A 19,362-nucleotide genomic window follows, 5' to 3' on the forward strand; every position below is an offset into this window, starting at 1 on the left:
TTGTCGTTTACATAAATGATTTGGATGCGAGCATAAGAGGTATAGTTAGTAAGTTTGCAGATGACACCAAAATTGGAGGTGTAGTGGACAGCGAAGAGGGTTACCTCAGATTACAACAGGATCTGGACCAGATGGACTAATGGGCTGAGAAGTGGCAGATGGAGTTTAATTCAGATTACTGCGAGGTGCTGCATTTTGGGAAAGCAAATCTTAGCAGGATTTATACACTTAATAGAAAGGTCCTTGGGAGTGTTGCTGAACAAAGAGACCTTGGAGTGCAGGTTCATAGCTCCTTGAAAGTGGAGTCACAGGTAGATAGGATAGTGAAGAAGGCATTTGGTATGCTTTCGTTTATTAGTCAGTGTATTGAGTACAGGAATTGGGAGGTCATGTTGCGGCTGTACAGGACATTGGTTAGGCCACTGTTGGAATATTGCATGCAATTCCAGTCTCCTTCCTATCGGAAAGATGTTGTGAAACTTGAAAGGGTTCACAAAAGATTTACAAGGATGTTGCCAGGGTTTGAGGATTTGAGCTATAGGGAGAGGCTGAACAGGCTGGGGCTGTTTTCCTTGGAGCATCGGAGGCTGAGGGGTGGCCTTATAGAGGTTTACAAAATTATGAGGGGCATGGATAGGGTAAATAGGCAAAGTCTTTTCCCTGGGATCAGGGAATCCAGAACTAGAGGGCATAGGTTTTGGGTGAGAGGGGAAAGATATAAAAGAGACCTAAGGGGTAACTCTTTCACGCAGAGGGTAGTACGTGTATGGAATGAGCTGCCAGAGGAAGTGGTGGAGGCTGGTACAATTGCAACATTTAAGAGGCATTTGGATGGGTATATGAATAGGAAGGGTTTGGAGGGATATGGGCCAGGTGCTGGCAGGTGGGACTAGATTGGGTTGGGATACCTGGTCGGCATGGACAGGTTGGGCCAAAGGGTCTGTTTCCATGCTGTACATCTCTATGACTCTATGACTCTAAGTCTTCTGTACAATTGCTGGAATGTTGTCAGAGTCCATTGCCTTTTCACTATCCAGTCCATCCGACCATATCTTGATATCATGTGGAGTGGATCAATTGACTGAAGAATTGTCTGTGTAATGGTGGGCAGAACTGAATGAGGCTTATGTGATTGCTGACACTCCACATGCCCTCTTTGCTCTGGGTAAGATATCCCATATCATGTTTCTGAGAAGTGCCCTGGCCTGTGTTTGTTCCTAGTTCAACATCACAGTGGAGAAAATGCTCTGGTTCGATTTACCTTGTGGGATCTTGCTGGCTGTGTGCCAATGTGCTGCTGCATTTCCTAATAGCATTGCAAAGTAGGGGTGGCTAATATTTCATTTAAATGCTGATATTTCATAGTGAGGCTCTTTGGGACGCCCGGAGGTGGTGGAAGGCGCTATGTCAATGCACGTGGTTTCATTATGCAGTCGCCTTCCGTTAAGGAGTGATAGCGGAACCAACCCCGAGGCAGATTCAAAGTCCAACTGGCCGGAATAAATCATTAGGTTACAAACTGCCTCGGACACTGCGTGCTACCGAGAAGAGATCAGGAGCCTGAGTGTGTGTGTATGGGATTGGAATGAGACTGTGTAAACAGTCAGACAGACAAATCTCCGGCGCAGCTGATATCTCTCCGTTGATCTCTCAATCCTGAAAGTCCAGTTTTTTTTGTTAAACCTGAGTATCCTCGTGTATGTACTCTGTCTGTCTTTGCTACCAGTTCACTTTAAGCAGGCGTGTCTGCTCATTCTGGCAAAGGAAACTGAGTGGAATTTCTCTCTTGATAAACACAGAGACAGAAAAAGAGAATAAGCTCGAATCTTGCAATTTGCAGGAACGGGTGCCCCGGACAATATGAACTGGCACTGTCGGACTTAAATTAACAGGATATAATTGTGGAGGAGCGAGAAATCATCGAAATTCCTTATGAAGGAGGCAAATGTGAGTAAATTAAGGTACTGGGCTGGAGAAATGATTCGTTTACAAGTTGGAGATATGAGGGTATATGTACCCTGGGAGTATGGGGGCAGAGGGAGAGAGATTTCTGAGTTGCGCTGGGTACCAATCTCCACGTGTGTTGTAAGTTCAGGTGAGTTTATGACTGAGCAGAAATGTTTTATATTTAAAAGTCTGATTTTAATGCACACTGAACAGGTCTCTCATACTCACTAAATCTCCTAAACTGGTTAAACACAGAGTTACAATTTCTGAGTAAAGTTAAACGTGCACTTGATGTTGTTTGCCTCGGCACGTTCAGCAGGCGATAACGTGGCTTTAACCTCCTAGGGTTAACATAACAGAACTGATGATTTCTTTAAGACTTTCAATTCAGGGGCAACTCGTTTATGCAGAGGTTGGATTCATTCAAAAGAAAATAAACATCGGTGCAGAGTAAGTGATTTGGAAAGTTGTGGAACTGAAACTAAGCAATATTTAATCCTGAACGTTTTGGCTGTGAATCTGTGATACCACCAAATTCGGGATCTGTGCAGAAGTTTTCACGAATTTTTAAAAACCATTTTATTATAACCTGTGGTAGACTTCAAGGCTGTCCCATTTTGCAATACTGGTCAAATGAACCACATTCCAAGAATAGCATGTATTTTAAAAAAAAGTTGTACCCTTTAACAAAGAGAAACATCCCGTGGTTTCTCACAGGATGCATTATTGTAAAGGAGCCAAAGACAGGCATCAGGAAAAGGGAGACAACACTTAATCAAAGTAGATTTTCAGGTACATCTTAAAGGTTAGGGAGGAATGGTGGGGGGGAGGTGAGTGTGGGTGGAGGTGTAAGAGAGAGAGGGAGATATGACAGAGAGAGAGTAAAGGGAGAGAGATTCAGAGTTTAGTGCCCAGGGTAGCTGAAGGCACAGCCTTCAGTGGGGGATGTGACGAAAATCCTGGGGGTGCCCACAGAAGCCAGAACTGAACAGAGTTGAGATCTCAGAGAGTAGCGCAGGGCTGGAGGAGGTTATAGAGAAAGGGAGGGGTTGAGGCCAGGAAGGGATTTGCATCTGAAAAAGTCAAGATTCACATCCAGGAGCTGGTGGACAAGAAGCCATGATGAGAGTTAGCATACGGAGGTGTGGCACAATTAACTCAGAAGATCCATGTTGCTGTGACATGCGCTTTACCTGCAAGTTGTAGCCTGAAGCTATGAGTAGTGATGGTAAAGGTTGCAATTCTTTTTCCAAGATGTGGCTGAAGAGCACTCTCTCCCACCCTTAGTCTGTGTTGGGATGATTTACATATTCATTCACAACTGTTTTGACTGCATTATATAAACACTTCCCTTGGACATCAAATCATGGAGTTGGACCCAGAGTTTCTGGCTCAGAGGTGGAAATGCTAGCCACTGCGCCATATGAACTTGGTTTCCCATACAGCTATTGCAATAAACTAGCTGATGTAATCTATCATTGTGTATCATTGGTGGCAGTGGAGGAAGTGGGAGGCCATGGATGGCCTGCCCTTTTAAGGCAACTCCTCTGACTAAGGATATTGAAGTCATTGCAGCTGCTTTATAAATTTATGCATCAGCTACGGCTCAGTTAGGAGCCTCTCGAATCAAGTTCTAGCCCAGGTCTTGAGCATAAAGATATCAAAGCTGAAACTCCAGTGCTGTGCTGAGGGAGTACTGCACTATTGAAGGCCTTGTTTGTTTGGATGAGAAAGTCAACTGCTTTCTCTGGTGGATTTTAAAAGACCCCTTGGCTCTATGTTTAGAACAGAGCTGGGGAATTCTCCTTAGTGACCAGTTTATTTGGTCGCTATCACGGTGCTGTTTGTAGGACCATGCTGAGTGCAAATTAGCCTCTGTGTAGTTCTTGCATTATAACTGTACTTCAAAAATACTGCACTGGTTGTAATGCAGTTTAAACTGCCCAGTTATTGCAAAAATCATGATAAAAGTGGAATCTATCCTCTATGCTGAGATAAATGACCATTGATAATTCTTACTTTACAACATTTATATTAAATGGTGTTTTACCAAAGAAATACTGTGGTCCAAAGCTTGGCAGATACAAGTTGGACATAATCACACATTCTGATCACTATTAGCAATGGCTGAAGCAGGGATCTGTAACTCAATTGCTCTTGCACCATTCCTTACTCTGCACAGTAGGTTTTATAAGTCATAGTTCAAATGGAAAATGCCTTTAAACATTTCTGGCCTGGTAGAGCAGTCAAGTGATTTGACTCAAAGCATTGCTTTATTATGAGATAAAGATCAAGCTCTTTCTACATTGTTTAACCTGGGGTAGCAGGACTGTTCTGACTGATAAGGGACCATTTGTAGAGTTGTCCACCATACAACAAGCAGGGGGATTAAAATAATCAGGAGAGGGAACTGCTCCTTGTTGTTATGATTTAATTTGCCAAAAAGCAGTTTTCTTTTTGGGTGTGTCATTGACATACCTCAGGGATAGCTGGGACTGCAAAGCAGGCTCACTGACCCAGAGGAAGGGACACTGCCTCTGCACCAAAAGAATCTATGTCTCAATTTGCGAAGCAGAGTCAGTTGCCTTGCAATTTGGGGAACAGACTTCTGGAGTTGCTTGTCTCTTAGACATTGCAATTCAGGACATGCAGGTGGAGTAAAGCTCCTTCGAAAAGGATGAGATGAGTTATCTCCACTAGCCTAGCCTCCCATCCTTTATAAATGCACTTTTGTGTTGTCTGCAACTTCATGGATTATGGTTCAGTATCTCAGACAGAAGGTTAAAGCCTCAAGTCCCATTCTTTAATCATACATTAGGATGTGGGTGTCACAGGCTGGGCCAGCATTTGCCTATCTCTTGCCTCCTATAATATGCTTATTAAAACCTATCTCTTTGACTAAGTATTGTTCACCTGGGCCAAAATTTGTTTAAGGAGCCTCCTTTAAAGTGCAGCGGGAATTTATTACAATGTAAACACACAATATAATTCACTAACATTTTAAAAATGTTTCTCATCGATACTGAATGCCATATTGTTCAGATTTACCAGTTCAAAGGAATTTATTGCCTTCACTTCCTGAGAATGTTTTATCAGTGAATAGAGCAGTCCAGCGTGAATGATGGGGAAAGATAAAGGTGATATACTAGATCCACCACAGGGCATGCGATGAATGTAAAGCGAGATGCATATCAAGTATAAAATCTGGAAGCTGGTCCAAAAAAAATTATTGTCATCAGTGGACCAAGCTGCAAGAAGTTTTCTTTGTCATTGACCTACTTAGTAATTCAGCTCATATGACTGCCATTTTTATAAATGACATATAAAGTTAGCATCAATCACTCAGAAAACCAATTGTTTCACTCAGGCATTTGTGGACAAGAAACCCAACATGCTTACTGGCTCGGGTCTAAGCTATCATTGAGTGCCCTTGTTCGTTCTTACCATGGCTCTGAAAGTTCTGACTGCCCATCTCCACTTTCAGAGAAATTACAAATGAGTAAGAAATGCCAACATTGCTGGCACACTTCCCAAGAATACAACAAAAAAATTTGGACTATGGCGTTTCAGGAAGGCAGCTCACCACCACCTCCTCAAGTGCACCTAGGGACGGGCAATGAATGCTGGCCAGCCAGTGACACCCACATCACACAAGAGAATTAAAAAAAAAAACTCCTTGTCTTAAAAAAAAGAGTGAAAGTGACCCTTTTGAAGAACGACACAATTGAATGGCACAGGAAGGGTTAATGCTGGGAGCTAATTGAGACTGTACCCAAGATTTACTAATCTGAGACAGAAATCAGGATCCATCTTTACCTTTAACACCATATGACCTACCCCTGTTGCTGTATCTTAAATTCTTGAACACACCTTCAAATTAAATTGCTTATCCTTTTCCAGCAAAGCCAGCTCCAAGTTAGGGTGGTGTGTGATCAAGAGGAGACTCGTAGTTGGTGGTGTCTCCAAATATCTACTTTGCTTCTGTAACTCTAAGTTGAGGGTTTGGAAGGTGATGTTGGAGGAATCTTGGCGGGTTGCAGCAGTGCATTTTGTGGATGGTACACACTGCTGCTGCTGAGCATCAGTGGTGGAGGTGGTGCCAGTGAAGTGGGGTCAGCTTTGCCCTGGATGGTGTCTAGCATCTTGAGTGTAGTTGGAGCTGCACCCATTCAGGCAAGTGAGAAATATTCCATCACAGTCCTGACTTGTGCTTTGTAGATGGCGGGCAGGCTTTGGGGATACAGAAGCTAAGTTATTCGCTGTAGCATTCCCAGCCCCTGAGAATTTAATCTGGGACATTAAATGCTCCCTCCATGACAAGAGCATCTCACTTTCATCTCACCTCCTGAAGTTCATTCCTTCTGTCCATGTTTGGATCAAGGCTGTAAATGAGGTATAATGATGGGCCAATTGATCTCACTGTATTGTAAGATTCGCTGATTTCATACAACATATATTTTAAAACTTTTAATCTAAACAAAATAAGCATAAAATATTTATGTTAGCTTCCAAAAGGTGTGATTCAGCAAGTGAGCATGTTCCGTGATGGTCAGGTGCTCAATGATATTGTTAGCATTTGCGGAGGAAATTCCTTTCTTGTGAGGTTACTCCCTAGTGGCCCTACAATGATGAACTGGAGTGCAAAAGGTTGCAGAAATGGCAGGAGACCAACAGTGTTCCTGGTAGTGCAGTTCAGGCTGACCTGTTCCCCTATTGTTTATTGCACTTGAAGTGGAACATGATTTAAAAGAGATGGAACTGTGTAAAATGTTAATGGAATCACGAAACATAGGAGAAGGAGTAGGCCTTTCAGCCCCTCAAGCCTGCCCCTCCATTCTAGACCATGGCTCATCATCTCTGTCAGTGCCATGTTTCCATGCTATCCCCATTTGCCCTTAATGTCATTGGAATGTAGAAATGTATCAATCTCTGTCTTGAAGATGCATAATGACTAAGCATTAACAGCTCTCTGGATAAGGAAATACAAAAATTCACTGTCTTCTGAATGAAAAAAAACTCCCCATCTCAGTCTAAATGGCTTGCCCCTTATTCTAAGATTGCATTCCTTGGTACTAGATGTGATCCACCCATTCAGGGGAAAGATCCTTTCTGCATCTGCCATTCTGTCAATCCCTTTAAATATTTCGAAAGTTTCAATGAGATCATCCTTCATTCTTCAAAACACTATGGAACAAAGCCCCAAGTTTTCTTAATTGTGGCACATCCAGTTGTCAATGGCAGTGGACAGTTAAACAACTGAGAGTGGCAAGGGTGTAGTGTGGCCGGGGGATTTCAATGTCCATCCACAAGAATGACTCAGCATCACTCTCTCTGGCTGAGCTGGCCAAGTCCTGAAGGATGTAGCTGTTAGACTGGACCTACAGAAGGAGAGGGTAACATGTGCTTCTTGTCGTCACCAATCCACCTGGTGCAATGCACCTGCCCATGACTGTATCAGTAAGAGTGACCACCACTGTCCTGTTTTTACATTGAGGATGCCCACTGTTGTGTGGCACTATCCCTGTGTCAAATGGGATAGACTTACAACAGATCCAGCAACTCAAGGATGGACATCCATAAGGGCCATCAGCAGCAGCTGAACCATATTTAAGTACAGTCTGTAATCTCATGGCATATCATATAGCAGATACAAGCCAGTTCCCCGCCAAACCACTCAACGCTCTGACTTGGAAATATGTCATCATTCCTTCACTTTGCTTGGTAAAAATCCTGAATTCCCTCCCTAATAGCAATGTGGGTCAAGCTACAGGACGTGGACTGAAATAGTTCAAGAAGGCAGCTCAAGACCAAATTTCTCAAGAGCAGCTAGGCACAGGCCATGAGTGAATAAAATCAAATGTCCTCCACTCTGTCATTACCAAGGAACTAGGATATCAACCTTGGTTCCATGCAGAGGGGCTTCTCAGGAGATGCACCAAGTATATCTAAAAATAAGGTGAACCAACAACACGGGACTACTTGCATGCCAAATAGCATAAACAGTAAGTGATGGACAGGATTAAGTCATCCTAGAACTAAAAGAATTGTTTTAAGCTCTGTAGTGATTGCAGATCCAGTTTTCAGTGGTGCTGTCCAACTAAACAACTCTCAAATTTTCTCCACCAGTATCCCCACCCTCAATGAAGGGGGGTCACATTGCATCAATACAAAGGACAAGAGAAATATCTTTTAGCCAGAGAGGAAAATCAATCTTGGTCTCTTCTGAGGTCCCACGCATCACAACAGTCAGCCTTCAGGCAATTTGATTTACTGAACATATTATCAAGAAACAGATACAGTTTCAGGATGCTGCAAAGGTGATGGGCTCTGACAGTATTCTTGTAGCAATTTTGCTTTAGACTGTGTCACACCCTTAGCCAAGCTGTTATCAGTATCGCTACAACACTGGCAATAGCCCAACAGTTTGGAAAATTGCCCAGGTATGTAATATTTACAAAAGGCTCAGGATAAATTCAACCAGACCAATTACCAAGAAATCAGATTCAATAATCTGCAAAGCGATTGAAGTCTGTCAACAGTGATATCAAGTAGCAATAGCCAGGTCACTGACACTCAGTTTGGGTTCTGCCAGGCCACTTAGCTCCCAAACTCTTTACAGCTTTGATTCAAGCTTGGATAAAAGAGCTGAATCCTAGGGGCGAAGTGAGACTGCCCTTGACATTAAGGCAACATTTAACCAAGCGTTGCAGAAAGAGGCCCGTGCAAAACCAAAGCAGATGAAAAGAGGGAGAAAGCTCTCTGCTAGTTGGCACCATACCTGGCACAAAGAAAGATGGTTCTGGTTATTGGAGGCCAATCATCTCAGCTCCCAAGGCATCACAGCAGAAGTACCTTCTGGATAGTTGAGTGAGGCAAGGGAGGAAATAGTAGATGTGTAGCAAAAACTTTCAATACCTCTCTGGCCACCAGAGAGGTGCCAGAGGAGTGGAAGTCAGCTAATGCAGTACCATTATTCAAGAGGGGAGTAAGGGATAAACCAGGAAAGTACAGACCAGTCAGTCTCGTCCCAATGGTAGGGAAACTATTGGAAGCAATTTTGAGCGACAGAATTAATCTGCATATGGAGAGGCAGGGATTAATCAGGAACAGTCAGCAAATGGAATTCAATCCAGATAAATGTGAGGTGATGCATTTGGCAGGACAAATAAGAGGAGTGAAAGGAATAAATGATGAGCGATAGGACCTTGGGAAAAACAGGAAAGAGATGGTCGTGTGACTGTCGGGCAGGAATGAGAAAGAGATGGTCGTGTGAGGGAACCTTGGTTGATGAGGGAGGTTGAATGTCTTGTAAAGAGGAAGAAGGAGGCTTACATAAGGTTGAGGAAACAAGGTTCAGACAGAGCGTTGGAGGGATACAGGATAGCCAGGAGGGAGCTGAAGAAACGGATTAGGAGAGCTAAGAGAGGGCATGAAAAATCTTTGGCGGGTAGGATCAAGGATAACCCCAAGACCTTTTATGCGTATGTGAGAAACATGAGAATGACGAGAACGAGGGTAGGTCCGATCAAGGACAGTAGTGGGAAACTGTGTATTGAGTCGTAAGAGATAGGAGAGGTCTTGAATGAGTACTTTTCTTCAGTATTTACAAATGAGAGGGCCGTATTGTTGAAGAGGAGAGTATGAAACAGACTGGTAAGCTAGAGGAGATACATGTTAGGAAGGAAGATGTGTTGAGCATTTTGAAAAACTTGAGGATAGACAAGTCCCCTAAGCCTGACGGGATATATCCTAGGATTATGTGGGAAGCAAGAGAGGAAATTGCAGAGCCATTGGCAATGATCTTTTCGTCTTCACTGTCAACGAGGGTGGTACCAGGGGACTGGAGAGTGGCAAATCTTGTGCCCCTGTTCAAAAAAGGGAATAGGGATAACCCCAGGAATTACAGGCCAGTTAGTCTTACTTCGGTGGTAGGCAAAGTAATGGAAAGGGTACTGAGGGCTAGGATTTATGAGTATCTGGAAAGACACTGCTTGATTAGGGACAGCCAGCACAGATTTGTGAAGGGTCGGTCTTGCCTTACAAGTCTTATTGAATTCTTTGAGGAGGTGACTAAGCATGTCGATGAGGGTAGAGCAGTAGACGTAGTGTACATGGATTTTAGTAAGGCATTTGATAAGGTTCCCCATGGTAGGCTTATGCGGAAAGTCAGGAGGCATGGGATAGTGGGAAATTTGGCTAGTTGGATAGAGAACTGGCTAACCGGTCGAAGTCAGAAAGTGGTGGTAGATGGTAAATATTCAGCCTGGAGCCCAGTTACAAGTGGAGTTCTGCAGGGATCAGTTCTGGGTCCTCTGCTGTTTGTAATGTTTGTTAATGACTTGGAAGAGGGAGTCAAAGGGTGGGTCAGTAAATTTGCAGACGATATGAAAATTGGTGGACTTGTGGATAGTGAGGAGGGCTGTTGTCGGCTGCAAAGGGACATAGATATGATGCAGAGCTGGGCTGAGGAGTGGCAGATGGAGTTCAACCCTGTCAAATGTGAGGTTGTCCATTTTGGAAGGACAAATAAGAATGCGAAATACAGGGTTAACGGTAGGGTTCTTAGTAAGGTGGAGGAGCATAGGGATCTTAGGGTCTATGTTCATAGCTCTTTGAAAGTTGCCACTCAGGTGGATTGAGCTTGTAAGAAGGCCTATGGTGCATTAGCGTTCATTAGCAGAGGGATTGAATTCAAGAGTCGTGAAGTGATGTTGCAGCTGTACAGGACCTTGGTAAGGCCACATTTGGAGTACTGTGTGCAGTTCTTGTCGCCTCACTTTAGGAAAGATGTGGAAGCTTTGGAGAGGGTGCAGAGGAGATTTACCAGGATGTTGCCTGGAATGGAGAATAGGTCGTACAAGGATAGGTTGAGAGTGCTAGGCCTTTTCTCATTGGAACGGCGAAGGATGAGGGGTGACTTGATAGAGGTTTATAAGATGATCAGGGGAATAGATAGAGTAGAGACAGTCAGAGACTTTTTCCCTGGGTACAACAGAGTGTTACAAGGGGACATAAATTAAGGTGAAGGGTGGAAGGTATAGGGGAGGATGTCAGGGGTAGGTTCTTTACCCAGAGAATGGTGGGGGCATGGAATGCGCTGCCTGTGGGAGTGGCAGAGTCAGAATCATTGGTGACCTTTAAGCAGCAATTGGATAGGTACATGGATAGGTGCTTAAGCTAGGACAAATGTTCGGCACAACATCGTGGGCCGAAGGGCCTGTTCTGTGCTGTATTGTTCTATGTTCTAACCAAGGATCAGAGGGACCTTGGTGTGCATGTACAGTACGCTGGTCCTTTAAGGTATCAGGACAGACAGATTATGTGGTTAAGAAAACATGAGGGATATTTGCCTTTATTATTCGAGGCACCAAGTTTAAAAGCAGGGAGGTTATGCTGGAACTGTGTAAGACATTGGTTAGGCCACATTTAGAGTATTGTGTGCAGTTCTGGAAGGGATGTGTTAGCACTGGAGAGGATGCAGAGGATATTCACCAGGATGTTGCCTGGGTTGGCGAGTTTCAGTTATTAAGAGAGTTTGGACACACTGGGGTTGTTTTCATTGCCGCAGAGGAGATTGACAGGGAACATGATTGAGATGTATAAAATTATGAAGGGGTAGACAGGAAGAAACATCTACCCTTGTCAAAGGGATCAATGATCTGGGTGTAGATTTAAGGTAAGGGACAGAATGTTTAGAGGAGATGTGAGGAAAAACATTTTCACCCAGACGATGGTGGAAATCTGGAATTTGTTGCCTGTAATGATGGGAGAGGCAAAAACTCTCTTAATATGCACTTGTTATGCCAAGGCATATAAGGCTATGGGCCAAGTGCTGCAAAATGAGATTAGCATAATAAGGTAGTTGTTGTTGACTGGTGTGGAAGTAATGGGCCAAAGGGCATATGACACTCATTTCCTTGGACAAACCAAATTCAGCTACTTCGTTAACGACCTTCCCTCCAGCATTAGGTCAGAAGTGGAGATGTTTGAAAAATGTTCAGCATCATTCCCAATGCTCAGATATTGAAGTAGTCAATGTCAAAATGCAGGAATATCCACATTCAGGCTGAAAAGTGGAGTGTAATGGTTGTTCTAAAGGACCACATCTTTGTTTTGTTTGGATTATAAACTTGAAAATGGAAATTGAGCACAAATGGGATTATATGGTGTAAACTTCAGCCTCACGCGTTTATGTTACTTTGTGGAGCAGTGAGATGGATGTTTTGAGACAGAGTGGCACCAGAATCTTTGGCTTAAGGTAATCTTTGCCTTTTGGGTGGACCAGCTGCACTTGATCATGGATCTGTGATTTTAGTGCACTCTGAAACATCCAGAAAGCTACAAATAAGAAGCATTTTTCACAATTTCCCTCTGTGAGTGAAAGTCACAAACCTGAAAACTCTGAAAGGAAAAACGTCAAATACAAGAAAAGTCCTATGTCCACCTGATTAGATTTTGAATTAAACATTGACCAACATTCTGCAGACAACATTGTGTCGTCATTGTCACAAAACTAAACAAGGTAACTGTGCGAATCAAATCATTCCACCTGGACTCTTGGATCACAGAATTTGTTTTTCTCTTTCTTTCTTCTTTTATCCACAATATTTATGTCAAACTGTCTGCTTTTATCTGTCATATTTGTGAATGAATATGTGTGTTTAGCATTTTGAAGGGATATAGCTTAAATTGCATAATAATAATGAGTAACCCATTTTTCTTTAAGAATTATTAAAGAATAAGTTTGTTTACAATGAATACATTTATTTTTCTGTTAATTATGCAATCTGGGGAGAATTACCATTGTCCTGAACAGCAATCAGATGGCTAAAGGATCATCTTGGTGGTTTAATTGGTAGTTACATGTTTATGACAGCTCTGGAACAGTGAGACTTAATTACCAGTGCACTTTTCCCACTTAAGTCATAAGAAGTCTAATTGCCTTTTTGTTATAGACTCAGCTTCCCACCTATTATTGTAAACTTTCTTTTGCCTTTCCACCAATCCCAGATGCTTTGCCAGTATTTAAATTATTTCTGCCTTCTTGACTTTGGCCAATACTTCTGCCTCTTCATCACCATCACCGGTGACTGACTTGACACTGACATTTTCTACAAACCCACTGACTCGCACAGCTACGTGGATTACACCTCCTCCTACCCTGACTCCTGCAAAAATGCTATCCCTTATTCCCAAATCCTCAGCCTCCACCACATCTACTCCCAGGAGGACCACTTCCACCACAGAGCACACCAGATGGCCTCCTTCTTTAAAGACCACAATTTCCCCTCCCACATGGTTGATGATGCCCTCCAACGCATCTCATCCACACCTCCGCCCTTGAACCCCACCCCTTCAACTGCAACAAGGACAGAACAACCCTGGTTCTCACCTCCCACCCCATCAACCTCCGTATACATCGTATCATGTTCCACATTTCCGCCACCTACAAATGGATCCCACCACCAGATATATATATTCCTCCCCACCGCTATGTGCTTTCCGTAAAGACCGTTCCCTCCGCGACTACCTTGTCAGGTCCACACCCCTCTCCCCACATCCCCCCCCAACAACCCACCCTCCTCTTCCAGTACGTTCCCCTGCCACCGCAGGAATTACAAATTCTGCACCCACACCTCCCCCCTCACCTCTATTCAAGGCCCCAAAGGAGCCTTCCACATCCATCAAAGGTTCACCTGCACTTCCACACATGTCATTTACTGTAGCCATTGCTCCCGATGCGGTCTCCTCTACATTGAGGATACAGGACGCTGACTTGCAGAGTGCATCAGAGAACATCTCCGGGACACCTGCACCAACCAACCACACCACCCTGTGGCTGAGCCCTTCAACTCCCCCTCCCACTGCACCGGGAACATGCAGGTCCTGGGCCTCCTCCATTGCCACTCCCTTACCATCCAACGCCTGGTGGTAGAATGCCTCATCTTCTGTCTTGGGACCCTCCAACCCCATGGCATCAATGTAGATTTCACCTTTTTCCTCATTTCCCCTCCCCCCACCTTATCCCAGTTCCAACCTTCCAGCTCAGCACCGCCCTCATGATCCGTCTCATTTGTCCATCTTTCTTCTCACCTATCCACTCCACACTTCCCTCCGACTTATTACCTTTACCCCCATCCACCTATTGTGCTCTAAGCTACCTTCTCCCTAGCCCCACACCCCTCCCATCTATCTCTCGGTTCCCAGCCTCATTCACGATGAAGGGCTTTTGCTCCTCAGATGCTGTCTGACCTGCTGTGCTTTTCCAGCACCACACTCTCGACTCTGATCTCCAGCATCTGCAGTCCTCACTTTTCGCTTAAATTTATTTGTCAATCCCAGCTGTGGGGCTATTGCTAACTCTCATAAATCCACCAGAGATACTTGTTCCAATTACAGAATTGTTTTAGCTGCTTCTGATACTGTCTCACTTTAGTATGAGATACTTGGTTTCTGCCCTTTCATCCTTTATCACTTAAACTAATTCCGCTTGCATTCCTGTGTTGTCCTTGTCAAAATTTTCCAGCAGTGAGTCTTTAGATCTTTGTCATGATTTAACTGGGAGGCGTGCCTCCCTGTTCCTCAAGCCGCTAAATGTAGAAAATCCCAGTGAGATCACTAAAATAACCGATTTGCCTAACTGCCTGCTATTCAGGACGAATGCAATTCATGCCAGATTTCATAATTAACAGAAAGTATTGTGATTCACTGTAGTTTATATAGCTTTCACAAAAGGGTGAAGAATGGATTCCAAATCTACCACTATGCAACTTAAACTATACCCGTTTATAAACCCCAAAACATACGCACTGACATATGATTAAAACAGACAAAAATCAGAGCAATTGGCACAAATATATACATAGATGAAAAAAAAATCATCAGAGGAAAACAAAATTCCAAAAGGTCACAAAATGATCTCTCACAGGTCCTTTTGATTTTTGCGATGATAGTTCAGTGTTGTCAATAAGTGATGGTTGTTCTTCAGTTCGCCAGTTCATCTGATAGACCTAGGTATTTTATTGTTAGAATTCCCTCTTTTAAACTTTTTTTGTTCTCTTGTCTTTGACCCACACAAAGGGGGAGGGGAGTGAGGGAGATGTTTGCAGGTTCTAGATTTCTCTGGCTGCTTCACACTTGCAAAAAGAATAATCTGAAGACTGTTGTCAGGCAGGCATCTTAACTCAAAGATTCTTGGTGCCAAAAAATCTCAGTGTTCTTCCTTAGAAAAGCAACATTGTTTTTCATGGCTAAAAATATATGCTGCACAATTCAGTCATTTTCCAAGTTGAAAAATTCTCCGGGTATCTTATTTAAATAGTGTGTCCAACTTCCATTTTCCAGTTTATAGTCTAAAGGGAGAAATAGCTGCCCCCTTACAGCAGGGTAACCCTTTGAGAGTGAAATTCAGGTTCCACACAGATTGTTAGGAACCTCAATAAAGTAATTAATGGTTGGTACCTGAGATTGTGGGAAGAAGAATTGATTATGTCACATAAACATGTTAAAGCTATATCTTCATAGAGAAGAAAATAAAGTGAGTCAGGTGAGCGGTAGAGGATGACAGAAATGATGAGAGTGAAATAGAATAAGATGGTTATTGGCAAAGCAAACCGACAAAGCAACCAGCCAGTATGGAAATACTGGAACAGTTAGACAATGCCTACAATACTATAACATTTCTTAAAGGAGGGACCGTAGGTAGGTCTAGTTTGGTTAATTGGGAAATATAAGGGAATCTGTAGAGATGTACTATTTAGCTAGACATGATTTGGATATAGGGGAATCCGTACCAATAAAACAACATCCTTATCAGTTTAGCCCAGTCAACAAGCTCAGATTGATTCAGAAGATTGATATATGCCAGAAAATGAGCCCGAGTGAAAGCCGTGGAGTTCACTGGTAATGCTAGTTCCTAAGATGGAGAGGTCAACTAGACTCTGATTACACTACGAAAAAGTAAATGCAGTAGTGAAAACCGATTCATAACAATTCTTCAGTTAGAAGGTTGTATGATAGGCTTGACAGTGGCTCCTTCATTTCTAAGATCACTGTGCCATTAATATCAAGTACTAAAGAGATTTCAGCCATTCTTACATGAAAGGACTTATATCGAAGTCAAGTCACGTCAAAGAGTTCTGAATTAAGCCGTAGCTAAAATGTCCACCTGGATAGTTCATTTTGACAAAGTTATAATATACAGTGTACCAAGGAAGTGTATGTAAGTTAATAAAAGTATCTGTTTAAACAAGTACAATGAACTAGTTAATAATAAAGCTTACGAAAAGTGAATTTGCAAAAATGAAGATAACCTATCTGGAACAAAGTTTAAAAATCACATAACACCAGGTTACAGTCCAACAGGTTTAATTGGAAGCACTAGCTTTCGGAGCGCTGCTCCTTCGTCAGGTGGTTGTGGAGGACACTATTGTAAGACACAGAATTTATAGCAAAAGTTTACAGTGTGATGCAACTGAAATGATACATTGAAAAATACCTTGGTTGTCTGTTGAGTCTTTCATCTGTTCGAATACCATGATAGTCTCACTTCTTTCATGTGTAAATCACAAAACCTATTTTTTTCAAAGTTACATTCTCAGGTTAGCTGTAACAATTGGTGTTAGCTAGACAATATTGTTGCAGTTAACCTGAGAATGCAACTTTTAAAAAAAGGTTTTGTGATTAACACATGAAAGAAGTGAGACTATCATGGTATTCGAACAGATGAAAGACTCAACAGACAATCAAGGTATTTTTCAATGTATAATTTCAGTTACATCACACTGTAAACTTTTGCTGTAAATTCTGTGTCTTACAATTATGTCCTCCACAACCACCTGAAGGAGCTGCGCTCCGAAAGCTCGTGCTTCCAATTAAACCTGTTGGACTATAACCTGGTGTTGTGATTTTTAATTTTGTACAGCCCAGTCCAACACCGGCATCTCCGAATCATGACTATCTGGAACACATCATATGGCAATGGCAATTGTTGACAAAAGCAAGAAAAATCAAAACTGTGATCAAATTCCTTGTTTACTTCATGAGAATGTGTGCATTTCATGAGAAATTCATGCAAAAGAGTGAGCAGCAGAGTGCCAAGCCTTTGGGAAGCTGAAGGAAAGCCTAATCAACAAACCAGTGTCAATGAACCTGTCTTCACATATGCCTGTTAAAATAGTAATCAATAAGAGTTCTTGGGTGTAAGTGCTATCCTATTACAAGATGATGAGTCAAGAATAGAAAAGCCAAAACAGTACTTTACAAAGAAACTAAACCAATACCAGAAGAAGTATCCAACATTGTGGAAAAGGAGACATTAGAATTATTATTAACTAGTCAACATAATGTTTGCCATTATTCCAAAGAAAGACCAATATACATTGACTATACTCCCTTAGCTTTTGTAGGGAAAGTCAAAACTTGAAATACAAGATTGTGGAGCTTATTAATTGAACCTTATTTCATCAAGCTTGTTCAGATTGCTAGAAAAGATAATATACCAGAAGTAGTACCAAGAGCATTATTAGGCCAAGATATTTAAGAATCTGAGAGGAATAATAACAAGAAATTGTACAAGTCCTGCATAAAGAACAAGTGAGGATGAATGACTGTAACTTTCTTCTGTCTTTTTGTGAATGTCATGTTTACATTCTGATGAAACACAATTTAAAAGTTTAAAGATTTTGCTTGATATCTTTTAAGAGTAGAAGAATGTAAGGGATAGTTTTTTTTCCGGTTGGACTGTAAACTGGAAAATTGAAGTTGGACGACGATCTAGCTAAAAGAGTCAGGTATCTTTTTAAAACTCAAAATTCGATGGGATTGTATGGCTTGGATGTCAGGTGCACAATATTCAGTTACTTTTTAGACCAGTGAGGTGAATACCTTATAAGACAGAGTGGCATCATAGTTTATGAGTTAAGGGAAGAAAGGCCTTCAATTGGTTCAGCTACAGTTTGTTACAATGTGTTACAGATAGTGGAGTGCAGGGTCCTTACCTCTGAGCCAGGTGGCCTGGGTTTAAATCCCACTTGCTGAAGCATCTCTGAACAGGATGATTAGAGAATATCTACAGACAAGGAAGGTGATGACCTAATGGTATTATTGGGAGACTAATAATCGAGAGACCCATCGAATGTCCTGGGGACTAATGCCAGTTTCAGCTCCTCCATCATCGTTTTATCACAAACCAAGTGCCTTCTGACCTCGTCTGCCATGACTTGATGTCTGAGCAGTGGAATCTTGCTGACTGTTGTACAAAATCTAACGCGAGAGTTGTCGTGGAAGGCCCGTAGATCATAGAGCAGGGATCCTTTATTCCACTGGTATCAGCTCATTACAAACAGTACAAGGGGAATTAAGCTTATAGATGGAAGACACAACACAGAGCCAGCGACCATAATTCTATTAGTTTTAAAATTGTGATGGAAAAGGATAGACTAGATCTAACAGTTGAAGTTCTAAATTGGAAGAAGGCCAATTTTGACGGTATTGGGCAAGAATTTTCAAAAGCTGATTGGGGGCAGATGTTGGCAGGTAAAGGGATAGCTAGAAAATGGGAAGCCTTCAGAAATGAGATAATGAGAGCCCAGAGAAAGTATATTCCTGTTAGGGTTAGGGGAAAGGCTGGTAGGTATAGGAATGCTGGATGGCTATAGAGTCATAGAGATGTACAGCACAGAAACAGACCCTTCGGTCCAACCTGTCCATGCCAACCAGATATCCCAACCCAATCGAGACACACATGCCAGCACCCAGCCCATATCCCTCCAAACCCTTCCTATTCATATACCCATCCAAATGCCTCTTAAATGTTGCAATTGCACCAGCCTCCACCACATCCTGTGGCAGCTCATTCCATACACATACCATCCTCTGCGTGAAAAAGTTGTCCCTTAGGTCTCTTTTATATCTTTCCCCTCTCACCCAAAACCTATGCCCTCTAGTTCTAGACTCCCTGACCCCAGGGAAAAGACTTTGCCTATTTATCCTATCCATGCCCCTCATAATTTTGTAAACCTCTATAAGATTTACCTCCGCTTCCAACACTATAGGGAAAACAGCCCCACCCTGTTCAGCCTCTCCCTATAGCTCAAATCCTCCAACCCTGGCAACATCCTTGTAAATCTTTTCTGAACCCTTTCAAGTTTCACAACATCTTTTTGATAGGAAGGAGACCTGAATTGCATGCAATGTTCCAACAGTGGCCAAACCAATGTCCTGTACAGCCGCAACATGACCTCCCAACTCCTGTACTCAATACTCTGACCAATAAAGGAAAGCATACCAAATGCCTTCTTCATTATCCTATCTACCTGCGACTCCACTTTCAAGGAGCTATGAACCTGTACTCCAAGGTCTCTTTATTCAGCAACACTCCCTAGGACCTTACCATTAAGTGTATAAATCCTGCTA

At 42.5% G+C, this 19,362-nt stretch overlaps 1 protein-coding gene across 2 annotated transcripts in view; it reads left to right on the forward strand.

Annotated features, from left to right (window-relative positions):
- The first annotated feature begins 1,441 nt into the window (after positions 1-1,441).
- The window catches only part of LOC122559814 (kit ligand), a 164,758-nt gene continuing 146,837 nt past the window's right edge, over positions 1,442-19,362 (forward strand). The window contains exon 1 of one of the 2 annotated variants that reach the window (XM_043709896.2): positions 1,442-1,947. In XM_043709896.2, coding sequence (XP_043565831.2) covers positions 1,933-1,947 — 15 coding nt within the window. In that variant the 5' untranslated portion in view covers positions 1,442-1,932. The remainder of the gene's footprint in view (positions 1,948-19,362) is intronic. The other variant, XM_087997053.1, reaches the window with a different exon arrangement.

The sequence above is a fragment of the Chiloscyllium plagiosum genome, unplaced genomic scaffold (assembly GCF_037043375.1).
Source record: "Chiloscyllium plagiosum isolate Xiang-an unplaced genomic scaffold, Cpla_swu_hap1 HiC_scaffold_19, whole genome shotgun sequence".
Classification (NCBI taxonomy): domain Eukaryota; kingdom Metazoa; phylum Chordata; class Chondrichthyes; order Orectolobiformes; family Hemiscylliidae; genus Chiloscyllium; species Chiloscyllium plagiosum.